At 48.1% G+C, this 14138-nt stretch overlaps 1 protein-coding gene across 1 annotated transcript in view; it reads right to left on the bottom strand.

The window, feature by feature from the left end:
* The window catches only part of KMO (kynurenine 3-monooxygenase), a 164082-nt gene that overhangs the window by 86338 nt on the left and 63606 nt on the right, over positions 1–14138 (bottom strand). Inside the window, exon 5 of the mRNA XM_075596841.1 lies at positions 10646–10694. Within this exon, the coding sequence (XP_075452956.1) occupies positions 10646–10694 (49 nt within the window). The remainder of the gene's footprint in view (positions 1–10645; positions 10695–14138) is intronic.

Below are 14138 nucleotides of genomic sequence, written 5' to 3' on the forward strand. Positions count from 1 at the left end.
CCAGGTCGCCAGTTGCCTCTCAGGGTCCGGCACGAGGACTACACGTTTAATTTCTTGAACGTGTATGCTCCTGCCACCGGACCCCTGAGAAGGCAGTTCTTCGTCAGAATGTCTGAATACCTGGAGACAGTCGACGCGGACGAACACGTGGTGCTCGGAGGTGATTTCAACTGCACCCTCGAGGCTCTAAAAGGCCGGAATGGCCCAAAGCCACACCCGTGTTCTGCATCCGCCTTGCGGGAGGACATCACCCGCTACTCCTTGGTAGACGTCTGGCGAGAACAACATCCCGAGGCATCCACTGAGTTCACCCATGTTAGGGTGTTTAGGGGTGAACGGATGTCCTGGTCCCGGATCGACAGGCTGTATATATCCAGCCACAGCCTGTCGCGAGCCCAGTCCAGTACCATTAGGCTGGCGCCATTTTCGGACCACAATTGTGCATCCATGATGGTGGCGCTACTACCAGCAGCACCCTCGGCCGCCTATTGGCACTTCAACAACACGTTGTTGGAAGACAAGGGGTTTGCGACGTCGGTCCGAGACTTTTGGATGGCCTGAAGAGGTTGCAGATCAGACTTTGCCACATTAGAGCAGTGGTGGGACGTGGGCAAGGTTGATCTGTGCCTCGTTTATCAGGAGTACACCGAAGGTGCCAACAGGCGGCGCGATGCTGAGATCGAGGCCCTTAGGAAGAGGTGCTCGATCTCGAGAAGCGGCTGTCTGTGGCAGGAGACCAATACCTGCAGTGTGCGTACGTGGAGAGGAAGTGCGCTCTCCGGGACTTGGAAGATCGGAGAGCTCGGGGGGCGTATGTGCGATCCCGCATCCACTTCCTTCGGGAGATGGGTCGCGGGTCGCGCCTCTTCTATGCGCTGGGGAAAAAGAGGGGAAACCGTAAACATATCAACTGCTTGCTAGCAGAAGACGGTACCCCTCTGAGTGACCCGGAGAGCATCCGGGACAGAACCCGGAGATTCTACGTAGACCTTTTCTCTCCAGAGTTCATCCAGCCAGACGCATGCAGGGTCTTATGGGAGGGGCTTCCCACGGTCGGCGAGGGTGGAAGAGAGAGGCTTGAGTTACCTTTGACTCTGGCCGAGCTCTCTGAAGCCCTCAGTCTCATGTCCCGCGGAAAAACGCTGTGGCTAGATGGGCGGACTGTGGAGTTCTTCTGGTTTTTCTGGGAAATACTGGGACCTGATTTCACCGAGGTCCTGGCCGAAGCCCTGGAGACCGGTGAGATGCCCCTTTTGTGTCGGCGGGCAATACTGTCTTTGCTACCGAAGAAGGGGGATCTCCGCCAGATCTCTAACTGGCGACCGGTCTCACTGCTAAGCACGGACTATAAGATCGTAGCCAAAGCGCTCTCGCTGAGGCTCAAGTCAGTGCTGGCAGAGGTGATTCACCCCGACCAGTCCTATACTGTCCCAGGCCGCAGTATTCATGACAACATTTTTCTGGTCCGGGACCTGCTACATCACGCGCAGAGGACTGGTCTGTCACTCGCCCTCCTGTCCCTAGATCAGGAGAAGGCGTTTGATAGGGTGGATCACCGTTACCTCATGCAGACCCTGCGGGAGTTTGGCTTCAGCCCACAATTTGTGGGCTTTCTCCAGATGCTGTACGCCTCTGCAGAGTGTCTGGTGAAGATCAATTGGTCCCTGACGGCACCTTTTGTGTTTGGTCGGGGAGTACGTCAAGGGTGTCCCCTGTCTGGGCAATTGTACGCGCTGGCCATTGAGACCTTCCTCTGCCTACTGATGAGGAGGCTCACCGGGCTTGTGCTGCGGGAGCCCGACATGCGGGTAATCCTGTCGGCTTATGCCGATGACGTGCTCCTCGTGGCCCAGGACCTAGATGATCTAGAGCGGGCGCAAGCATGCCAAGAGGTCTACACGCGGCCTCTTCGGCTCGGATCAACTGGTCCAAGTGCTCCGGCATTTAGGTGGGTCCCTTACAGGTGGACTCTTTGCCGCCCACGTTTTGTAATGTCTTGTGGGGGAGCGATACTCTCAAATATCTGGGAGTCTACCTGTCTGCTGCGGAGAACCCGGCCCCGGAAAACTTCAGTGATCTTGAGGAACGAGTCATTGCTCGTCTGGGGTCTTGGGTGTATCTGTCGAGAATGCTTTCCCTCAGGGGAAGAACCCTGGTGATCAACCAGCTGGTGGCCAGTCAGATATGGCACCGGCTGATAGCCTTGGGCCCGACCCCCGAATTTATCAACAAGATCCAGAGGAGGTTGATGGATTTTCTCTGGATGGGGAAGCATTGGGTCTCTGCGGGAGTTGCGTGCCTTCCTTTGGAGGAGGGTGGACACGGAGTGGTGTGTGTCCGCTCCCAGTTACACACTTTCCGCCTCCAATACCTGCAGAGATACCTATTCGCAGATCCGTCTCCGCAGTGGTGCCAGCTGGCAACCAGTTTCTTTCGCCAGCTGCGCAATATGAGGTATGACCGGCAACTGTTTATCATCAGGCCTGAGGGTTTAGGTAGAGACCTCTCGGAGCTGCCGGCATACTACCGGGACTTACTTAAGGCCTGGAAACTGGTCTCCGCGACAAGGAAGGAACAGGCGGTGGGGGTTGATTTCCTCGCCGAGCCCCTGCTGTATAATCCGGCAGTGGGGGCTCGGATGTTGGATTCACCCTCTATTTGCCACCGGCTAATCCTGGCGTAGGTGACCAGAGTCGGGGATCTCCTGGACTTTGAGCGGCGAGACTGGGTTAGGGCAGAGGTGCTCGCGCCCCCGTATGGGTCTGCGTACTGCCCGCGTCCCTCATCGTTTGATCCGGGAGATTAAAGATGACATCCACCCCGACTCACGCACGTTCATTGAGGGGGTATTGCAGACCGGAGAGCCTTGTCAACCTATCAACTTCAGCTCTCCGGATCTTTGCATGGAACCAAAGCCACGGCAACCCCCTCGGGCTCCTCTCTCCCCCAACCTCAGCAGGTTGGGGGATATGTCCCCGGCATGTTTCCGCGGCATGCCGAGGAAAGTCCTGTATTCTCTAGTGCTCCATATAGTGCACTACCTCGCCCTTGTCACCCACCCTGATACTATCTGGAGGCAGGTATTTCCTGCGAACGAGGGCGATAGACCCCGGTGGAAGGAACTCTATTCAGGTTTGGTTCCCCGTCCCGCTGGGGATTTGAGTTGGAGGGTCCTCTACGGTGCATTGAGCACAGGAGAGTACTTGGCACACTTCACGGACTCTCCCGCTGCCTGTCCCTTTTGTGGTGAGCGGGAGTCCGTATATCACATTTACTTGAGTTGCGCCAGATTGCAGCCCCTCTTTTCCTTCTTCAAGAGCCTTCCCCTGCAGTTCTGGCTACACTTCTCCCCTCGTCTTTTTATTTTTGGGTGCCCAGTGACCCGGAACGATAAGCCTAGGGATCTCCTGGTCAACCTTCTCCTGGCATTGGCTAAGGTAGCCATTTGTAAAACCAGGAAGCAGGTTTTGGAGGGGGGGGGTCCCAACAAACATCGTGGCCATGTTCCGGGTGCTGGTGCACTCCCGTATTCGGGCAGAGTACTCGTACGCCGAGTCTACTGGGATGGTTTCAGAGTTTGCCTCCCAGTGGGCGTTAGGCGGGGTGCTCTGCTCGGTATCCCCCATCAAGGGTTCTTTAGAGTTAACCCTTCTGCTTTAAGTGCACTTCAACAGTGCACTTGTTGGTCTTCTTTTGAATATTTGTTTGACTGGTTTTTCTTTGTTCTACTTGGCAACAAGTACAATTGCTGTTCAACTGAATTGGCCGGCTTCGCCGGCCAATCAGTTTTAAACCAGATCAAAATAGACCCACTTCTCTCTCTACTACTCCCCTCTCTGTTATTGGTGCACCTTCCTTTATAATCCCTGTCTGTCCACCTCTTCCTCGCTCTGCATAGTTCCTGTTTCCCTGTGTGTACCTGACCTATGCTGTGCTCCCTCTGTGCTCCTGTGATTACCTGCTCCTGTGATACTTTGGATTTCCCTGGCTTTGACCCCTGCTGACCTTGGACTACTCTGCTCTCTGGTATCCCTTGAACTCTGCTACACGTACGACTTCGCTGACCTCTGGCTTCCTAGGACCTGGCTTGCCCTCTGACAACTCTACCCTCTGGATCCCTGGACATTGGCTAACGGACACGACTATTCTTACGGTCACTCCCCAAGCGTTGCAAGAATACGCTAACAACTCTTCCAACAGGCCCAGCAACGCTATACCACACCTACTGTGGGTGTGTTGTATCATACCGTTCCCACCTCAGTACTGGGGTCTAGCTTGGTCTGCGGGCATACAGGCGTGACACTCCCCCAATTCTCCCTATCGCTCTCCCCCCATCTCTCCCCCACATCTCTCTCCCCCTTCTCCCTCTCCCTCTCTCCCCCCTCCCTCTCCCTCTCTCCCCCCTCCCTCTCCCTCTCTCCCCTCCCTCTCCCTCTCTCCCCCTCTTTCCCCCCTCCCTCTCTCCCCCCCTCCCTCTCCCTCTCTCCCCCCTCCCTTTCTCCCCCCTCCCCTCTCGCCCCTTCCCCTCTCCCCCCCTCCCCTCTCTCCCCCTCCTCCACTCCCTCCTCTCTCTCCCCTCCCTCCCTCCTCTCTCTCCCCCCCTCCCTCCTTTCTCTCCCCCCCTCCCTCCTCTGTCTCCCCCTCCCTCTTCTCTCTCTCCCCCTCCCTCCTCTCCCCCTCCCTCCTCTCCCCCTCCCTCCTCTCTCCCACCCTGCCTCCTCTCTCTCCCCCCCTCCTCTCTCTCCCCCTCCTCCTCCTCTCTCTCCCCCCTCCCTCCTCTCTCTCCCTCCTCTCTCTCCCCCCCTCCCTCCTCTCTCTCTCTCCCCTCTCTCTCACTCCCCTCTCACTCCCCTCTCTCTCCCCTCAGAAAAAAAATTCTGCACATTTAATATAGGTTCCCCCCCCCCCCCCCCCAATTTTTTTATTAAATCAAGGGTGCGTCTTAGAATCGATGGCGTCTTAGTATCGAGGAAATAGGGTAATTTCAAAAGGCAGGTCATCATAATAATTTGATCCCTACACCCCCAAATACAGTACATAAAAAGCACACAAATAAACCATGTGCAGTCAAACGCACAGGGTCGCTGTCAAAAGCTACAGCACAGATTGAATAACGGATTACAGTAAAAACACAATGGCAAGCGTTTTATATTTATTTTTTTTGTTCCTGATAAAATAAATATTTATTTACATTCTTGATAATAATAATCATTGACAACAACCCCCCCTCCCCCACACCTACAGTACACCAAAGAAAAAGAATGAATGACAAAACAACATGAATCAGTTAATGGTTTTTTTTAACTCTCAATTCTCTCAATGCTGTGCAAATCTGATTTACATATCATATTCGAGAAGGGATTTTCCAAAGCGTTACCATAAACAAAGCCTCAAAGGGTTAGGGGGGGGGTTGGGTGAGTCATGCACAGTAATCAGCTAGCTCCCATCTCAAAGAGGATTACACGCAGGCGCAGTGAGGTGACGGTTGGCTAGGGACGGATTAAAAACACAATGAAAAGCTTCAGAAAATGAATGACTCTGTAGAGGTGTCTGTCAATAAGAGTTTCAAATCCTTGAGCGAGCCTTGTGTGTGTGCGTGGGGTAGGGGGGCACAGGGTACAGCTGTAGGAAGGATTAGTTGTACTGCAGTTCAAAGAAATGACATAATTTCAAAAGGCAGGTCATAATAATTATTTGATCCCTACACCCCCAAATACAGTACATAAAAAGCACACAAATTAACCATGTGCAGTCAAACGCACAGGGTCACAGTCAAAAGCTACAGCACAGATTGAATATCGTAATATCAAGATGGTTTTTGCAGGCTTGTGGAGAAAATAAAAATAAAAAATGAGGAGAGAAAAAAACAAATATTTTTTTTTTGGTCACTCACTCAAGCATGCAGTGGTGGGTGAAGTTACAGGCGCATGCGCAGTAATCATCTGCTATCAAGCAGGAATGTGATTGAAACCAGAAAGACACACGTTCAAAGGAATGGTGTGGGAGAGATGTACTGCATTGTAGAGAAGATAAGAAGTTGAAATACCCTGCAGTGCAGTAAATTAGCCTGTGTGTGCGCGGGGGCGAGCGAGGGGAGAGCACTGTATATGCTGAAATGTGACACTGTTACAGTACTGTACAAGCCTATGCGTTTGAACAATTTTCAAATGAGACATACAGCACTGCAAATGCATGTATACAGTAAATATGCAAATTTACAATTACTGCGCGCGCACACGCAGACTGTGTACTGACGTAGGTTGAACTGCTAAGGCATTAGACTTCCAAGACAACAGCCCCCCTGAGTTTTTAGACGGTATTGCAGTATTGCAGACAGCGATAATAAAATGCTAATATCACGAGTGCTAAAATAACGCAATTCACTCCGGACCAAAAAAAAAAACCGCATCTGCCCGTGATTATCAGAGCGCCGCGGATCCGGCCGCATTAGGATAAAGGTGGCCACCAATGTACTTGCCTTTCCTATTTGGTGGTTAGTATACTGTACCCTTGGCAATACACCTTTAGCTCAACCCTACCACCCCTGCCCCACTCCCACTCTATTTTTATTACACCAATTACACATTATGACTTTCATGCATGTAGACTTTATTTTAATATGATACCTAATAAATGCTATGTTTTAATAGTCCCGGAGAGCATCTACTAATGAGCTTCTAGCTAGAGAGATGGTGTAAATACACCTTTCTCTCTATTTCTCATTAAACATTACATTCAGCTCATCTGATGCACCCAATGCCACTCTAGGCATTTATGCTCATATTTACTATCATTACTACTATCATTACTACTATTATTAGTGAGCAGTATACTCTGTTTGTGTTTTTATTTTCCTTCCTATACTTCAAAGACCCCCTGTTCAGTGGGAGACTAAGTCTAGCGAAGTGCCGGTAATGAAGAGACCCAAAGTGTGAAAGTGGCCGGGATGTTGCTGTGTGCCAGATCCCGGTACTCAGCATGAGCCATTCCCACCTTGGAGCCAAACCCCAGACCAAGGGTTGCCAGGAAAGGGGTGTACCCCAGGTATGCTAAGTCGCATGGGTGTCAAGCTAACACATGTGTGGTGCAAACCGGAAAGCCTTTTTGCACAGTTTTGCGAACTACGGGCAAAACGGAGATTGGTGGGTTAAGTGTTCCCACAGAGGGGATTGGGCAGGCATGTTATAGATAGGTCTGTGAACTCTATAAAACTGCCCACCGAGCTATACCTGGTGTGATTCATGACCTAACCAAGCTTTGCACACGATTCTGTTCACGTACAGAGGTAGCGGTTCCAGGACGCAAGGGGTTAATAACAACGCACCCAAGGATTTACCCCAAACTCAGGAATTCGTTAGACCTGGTGACTCCCGAACGAATTCTTACGAACTTCTACGTAATTCCTTTATTTGGCGGAGTTATTAGATTGGCACCTTGCAATCTAGCCAAACGGACTTTAAACAGAGACTGCATTTCATGCGCTTTCTTGCAAAGGACATTCTATTTTGTTTCCCAATCCCAGTAAGTGTTGTATTAAGTGTATTCTGAAGCTGTCGTGTATTTGTCTATCAAGGAAATAAATGACAATTTATTTTGCCTCCTTGGTGTGTTCAATCGAGAATCCCAAAAATATAAAAAGTGTTGATAAGTCCTGGTCCACCATGACAACGGTGTCAGATGCATGGATCTGAGCTGGATGAGCTGTTAGATGAGCTCTCGGGGGCAAAGTATCTGACCACCATGGATTTTTCCAAAGGTTTTTGGTAAATCCCCATGACCCAGGAGGCTAGGGAGAAGTCAGTATTTATCACTCCAAGTGGTCTCTATGAATTTTTGATGATGCCATTTGGGATGAAGAATGCCCTCCAATGCCTGATAAATAGGTTACTGGAAGGGATGCAAAGTTTTGCGAGGGCATAGCTGGATGACATTGCTGTGTTCAGTAACTCGTGGGACTCACATTTAGGGCATGTAGGTGCTGTGCTGATAAGGATCAGGGAGGCAGGGCTGACACTGAATCCTGCCAAGTGTCTAGTGGGTATGGCAGAAGTGTTGTATTTAGGGCACAGAGTGGATGGAGGGAACCTTAAGCCAGAACCAGCTAATGTGGAAGCTATAGTGCAGTGGCTGGTACCTACTGTAGGACCAAAAAACAGGTCATGGCTTTTTTAGGCACCGCGGGCTACTATCGGACATTTGTCGTCCAGTATAGTGCCATTGCAAAACCCCTGACTGACTTGACACAGAAGCGACTCCCAGTTCTGATAGCCTGGTCTGCTGCATGTGATAAAGCTTTTTAGGCACTGAACACAAGAAAGGCAGCGAGCACAGAAACGCTGATGGACTTTCCCGACAAAACATTCCTTGCGAGCCAAAAGCCTCAAGAGATGTCAGGCTAGTTGAACCGCCGGAAGTGGGGGCTGCAACCGAATCTTCATCTTGAGGGGGGATGTGTGACGGTGAAGGGGTAACCAGGCCATCAATAAAATCAATAAAGGTATTATGCCCGGCTGGTTACCTCTGAGCCCTGTTTCAGGTTTTAGAATGTCTGCTCTTCAACCTGTGTATTGTGCCTGCAATTAATGTAATTATATGTCAATAAATATTTTATGTGTGTTTTACCTTTCCAGGAGTGCTACCCAGTACAGATTCTCGGGCTATGAATTTCAGGGGGAATATTGCGGTAAAAGTATTGTCAGAATGTGTCTAGGTAGAAGTTGTCCAGAGTTGCTGACCAACCCAAAAATGTATCCGGGAATCAGGTCATATTCCCGGGGACATATTGGCACATCACTCCGGTCAAAGTCCTCCCTCGAAAACAGTTACGCGACTCACCACCAGGTTTCCCTGCTTCAGCACAGACCAGAAAGGTAAATGAGGGCATAGAGATTTATGTGCCTAAGCGTTTTTTGGTTCAAAAGAAAATTAGGTTTTCTTAAAGGAAAGAGCTACAGCGCTGAGATTGAAGCTAAGCATATTTTCATTGCACTGTGGGACTTTTTACAGTCTAAGTCAAGTTAACAGTGGGTGGGGGATATGGCTAGTGGGAATAAAAGTATATAGTCCCATTCTATCACTCACAGCCCAAAAGACTTAGACAAGGCAAAAGTGAAAAAGTATATTTTTATTAAAATGAGAGGTTTGTTAATGTATTATACTTATAAGCTGGGACTTTTAAAGACAGTACTCTGAGGGGTGCTAGTGTGCTACCAATTTTGGTGCCACTAAGTCTGCCTTAGGTGCGTACTTGAAAGCCACAGATGCTGCCAGTGGTGTTACAGTCATTTTGGCAGGATGGTTAGGTGGAGTACACACGTCCAGGAAACAATGCCGACCATCGCAGCTAGCATTTGCCTTCCCAGACTTGGAAGCACCTAACCCAGCAGGATGCTTCTGAATAACAAGTGGCTGAGGTGGCAAACTCGCGCATGCCCTCGTTACATTTAGAAGAACCGCTTGCCCGGCTTTGCAAGACTGGCAGCCCTCTGGTTCTAAAGTTCCCAGGTTCAGATTGGTTGTAGCATTTCATGAAATACTATAAGAAACCCAGCAGCCAATACGGACCTCAGATTCTAAGCACCAAAACAGCAGCAGCAATTTTGAACTCACCAAAGATGCTCTTGGAGAAATAGCAGCGACCAGCTTCAGAGATTTTCAAGTCAAGAAATTTTCAAAGTCCCACTTTTTGGGGCCAAGTTTTGAGAAGAGAACGTAGCGGTCGCGGCTGGAACTACACGCCGAAAAGAGTACCAGGATGTTTGGTACTATCTCCCGGTCAAGGGATTTTGGCATCTCCGGAAGAGATACAGTGGTGGCGTCAGGAACTTCATGCCAATTTGAGTTCCGGGACTTTTCGGGCTAAGTCCTGGTCAACCTAAAGACTTTGTTTTATGCACTATTTCAACTAGGAAAGGTTAGTTTTTTAGCCCAGACCCCCAGTAAGTGTGTTTTCTCCTGTATATTGTAATCCATTGTGTGTATGTCAGTTTCTAAGGAGTAGATCGCAATTTGTTTTACAGTACTTGTTGGATTTGCTCAGTGATATGATCCCGGTTTAAAGGTGTAAATCCCTGGTCTCCCGTGACAGGCATGCACATTGATTTTCCAGGGATATTTATGACACTTCTGACCTGGAGTATTTTATTTTTGACACTAGTAAAATTTGAAATAATTATGCATACAAAATGTACATACAGTACTATATGTATTGGGCTTTTGAGGTAAGAAATTAGCTCCATGCTCTAGTATTTAGAAATGTATTTTCAAAATGACTCCCTAAACATCTATAAAACAGTAAAAGCTGCATTGCATTACCATATATATGTTCCCCATAACTAATGACTCTACATTGTAAAGCTGCAAGTGAGTAGTAAACGGGATATAAAATAGTGTAGGAATGAGGCAGAAATACTTATTTTTGTCTTTCTATTGGATGCAATGTTACACACCCTGTGCACATCCCAATTGCATTTTTCCATCGAAATACAGCACCTAAATATTTGGATTTTTTGCTTCCACATATATCACAAACTACTTTTCTTGGTAGATTTCATTACAGATAACAGTATATTTTTTAGACAGTATCCCATATTTTTATTTTTATATTGAGAAAAATCAATGGTTTCAAGTGAAGATCATTACTTACCAGTTAGCAGTTCTTTGTTTAAACTAGATCTGTCAACAGATAGGATACACTAAAAAGAGAATAAAAATAAACTTACATTTACAGTGTCTTTTTACAAAGCATACGTCTGGATTCTAACAGACTACTAACATGATTTGACTGTATCATATCGTTCTAGTTACATTAATACATTTGAATTGTCTGCTTTTTACATAGTTAGAAGCCATTAAATAGATAATCTTTCTTTTTTTATATTATAGATATGTTAGAAATACTAAAGTTGCTTAGTGTCAAAAGCTGTAAATAAATAAATAAAAAAATTGACCTGCAGAATACAGTACTATAGCTTTGACCTTGATTTTGTGTTGAATAATCTGGCGTTTGATCATTGCTGAGGCATTTTTCAGTGAAGTGGAATATGAAGATTGTATTGTATGTCTTTATTTATATAGCGCCATTAATGTACATAGCGCTTCACAGTAGTAATACATGTGGTAATCAAATAAATAACAGATAATATAAATAACAGATCATGGGAATAAGTGCTTTAGACATAAAAGTAACATTTCGGAAGAGGAGTCCCTGCCCCGAGGAGCTTACAGTCTAATTGGTAGATAGCGCTAAATTAAAATCACAATCGGCAAATATGCATCCCCTTACTGATAAGGCACCTGTGTAGTCCTATGGTTTGGAGTGGATATGAGCTAGCAGGGGATGCTGGGGTATGAGGCGAGAGGGAGAGAGATCTGGCTGCTGCTATTTAAAGCCTAGTCAGGATGGCTTGCATAACCTGTATTGTATGAGGACTCTTGTAGTAGGGATAGGAGGACACGTAAGGACTAAGCACTGAGCGTAGTAATATAAACTATATACAGTACCTCATATCCCGACCCCGTGAGTCACCGAGTGCAGATCTGGGCAGTATTGCTCCCTGACTGTATCTCTCCCTGCCTCATGGCAGACTTCCTTGGCCTGTGACATCTCACGTTACGCTATGACCTTTGACCAGACGCACTATTTATTATCCAACCTGTTAGCTTTAGCGAAATGTGCGTCGGGTACACCCCTGATGAAGTCACGTGTTGTGATGAAATGCATTAGGCTACGTCATTGATGTCACGACATTCGCCATGTGGGGACGGCCTCTCAAGCTCCAGCCTCCTCTACAGTTGGATCGTGTGAGACTGAACAGCTTCTGGGAATCCCCACCATACAAACAGAAGGTGTATATCAGTCCTGCAATCCATTGAGACAACTCGTCTTCATCTGCTGGAACCGGGTGGTGACTATTGTCTACCTAAATGCTTTTAAATCTCCTATTCTTGTGAGTGCCACTTGTACTCTTTAAAAAAAATATATACTTTATTATGAAATGGCGAGCACTCTCTTTTTTCTTTTTTTAGATTTGCTTCTAGATGTGGCTTCGTCTATTGAGAGCTGCCGAGGGTCTTTTGGGACTGGGTTGATTAAAACTCTACTAAACCCCTTGAACTCTGGGACATATCTTTGATCCTTCTTTCTTTGGATAAATTTGTCTTTATATTTGTTTTTTTTCACGGACATTGATAAATATAAATTATTTGTTTGAATTACATATTGAATACATGATTGTATTTTTGCACAACTTTTTGGGCACACTCTTTATTTAATATTTATTCACATTTGGGTTTATTACTTTTAGCCATGTATTCTTTTTGGCTACTAATCTGCCCTGCCTAACACATAAGCCCTGGTAGCAGTACAGGCAGTGTTAGGATCAATCCAAGTTTTCCCCTGCAGTAAGCAGCTCCCTTGAGTGACAGGGGGGGGGCGAGCTAAGGCCTGTGTTCTGCCCAATCAGGGGTTCAGCCCGTGGACACTCCCCTGGGGTACTTAAGGGACAGCACATTCAAATTTAGTCAGTGTTCTCTCTCCTGAGAGAGAGAGTGTTCCAGGAAGCGTGTGTGCAGGGCTCTGACCACCTTCCACCCCCTCCCTTATGAGAGTGAGACTGATACCTCCTACTCCACCAGGGAGTACGGGGAAGAGCTAGGATAGACCATTGGGCCCAAGCCGGGGGGTTGATTCCAGGGACCATCCGAAGGAGGGAAGAGCAGTGGATCACTTATATGCTGTATTCATGTTATGTAGAATAAAGTGTTCCAGTTTTATATACACTGCCTGAGACTGCAATCAATCAGGGGGAGTATCAGAGGGTTCTCCTGCAGGGATTGCCTCAGTACTCCTGGAGCCTTCAAGAGATGGAGGCGCTGCACCAGTGAGAAAGAACCAATCACCCCAAAAGCCTGTCCTGTCTTCCCCACTAACAACGGCGGAAAATTAGAGCTTCTGTGAGCCCGCAGGTAACCAGCACAACACACCCAGTAATAGCGAAATCTCCCAGAGGGTGGGGGAAAACCTATTACATTTGGAGGCGCTGCTAAGATCCTCAACAGGGCAGGCATTTACAGCGAAGCAAAGTAAAGAAAGAGAAAGCAGGTACTCTTCCACTCTAAGTACTAAGAAGTACTAAGAAGAAGGGTGCCTGGAGAGGGGTGTTTTGGCTGTCTGGGACCAAGAAATCCCAGGAAAGGGACTAGAGTGTCACGGTAACAAGGTGGCATTAAAGTATTTGTGGGTAGTGTCCGAGGGGAGAGATATTGAAAGTCAGGATTGCTAGATCTTCCATACGAGGAGCTACAACAATTCTATTAGCAGCTCAGAGTACAGGGAGCCACAGTGTACTTTGATTGGACTATCAATGAGTGCAGCATACTGGAAAGGGGTTTCGACTAGCCTGGGGTACATTCTCCACCAAGAAAGAACTGCAGCGTGTGTAGGGAGCAGGTTCCCGCCAAAACTGGGAGGACTGCGTGGAAGGGATTGCAAGTTGCAAGCTTTCTTTTGCAAAATTGTGCAGGGCTTGGCATGAAGCTAAGCCACGCCCTGCAAAGTGTCCAGTTCGGCGCGAAAGCAGGAGCCGTACCCACCTGCCATGAGTGGCCCGGCGTGAAAGCCACGGCCACGCCTTTCTACATTTTGCCCATGCTCTTTATTCCACCAGGGGGAGGAGGCACTAATTATCCCAAGAGACTGTCACCACTGGGGGAGGAGCCAGATGCGAGCTACCGCACCCTCAGTTCCTCGTGGTGAGCTAGCTGAGCAGGAGCTACTCACAATAGTACTGTGCTAAACCCTATCATGAGCGGGTGTAAAGTATCCCAATATCGGCTACCTTGAGGCTTCCTGGTAGTAGAAGTCAACGGGGAGAGCAATCTCAAATGCATCTGCCCTTGCTGCGACTTTCCGGGCAAAGAGGCGAGCCTGACATTAAAGTGCCCACGGTGTGGAATCCCACACCTAAAGCCAAAGGAGTCGCTGCCTGCTCTACCGGACCTGAGAAAATAGGCAGCCTTTCTACAGCAAAGTGCGGCCTGGACTGCAACCTCGGGGATGGATGCTCCAAGGGACCAGTGTGTCACGGTTCCTGCAACTATTAAAGACTTACCGAGTAAGGTGACCGCCCAGGAGGAGG

Source organism: Ascaphus truei, chromosome 4, assembly GCF_040206685.1.
Source record: "Ascaphus truei isolate aAscTru1 chromosome 4, aAscTru1.hap1, whole genome shotgun sequence".
Classification (NCBI taxonomy): domain Eukaryota; kingdom Metazoa; phylum Chordata; class Amphibia; order Anura; family Ascaphidae; genus Ascaphus; species Ascaphus truei.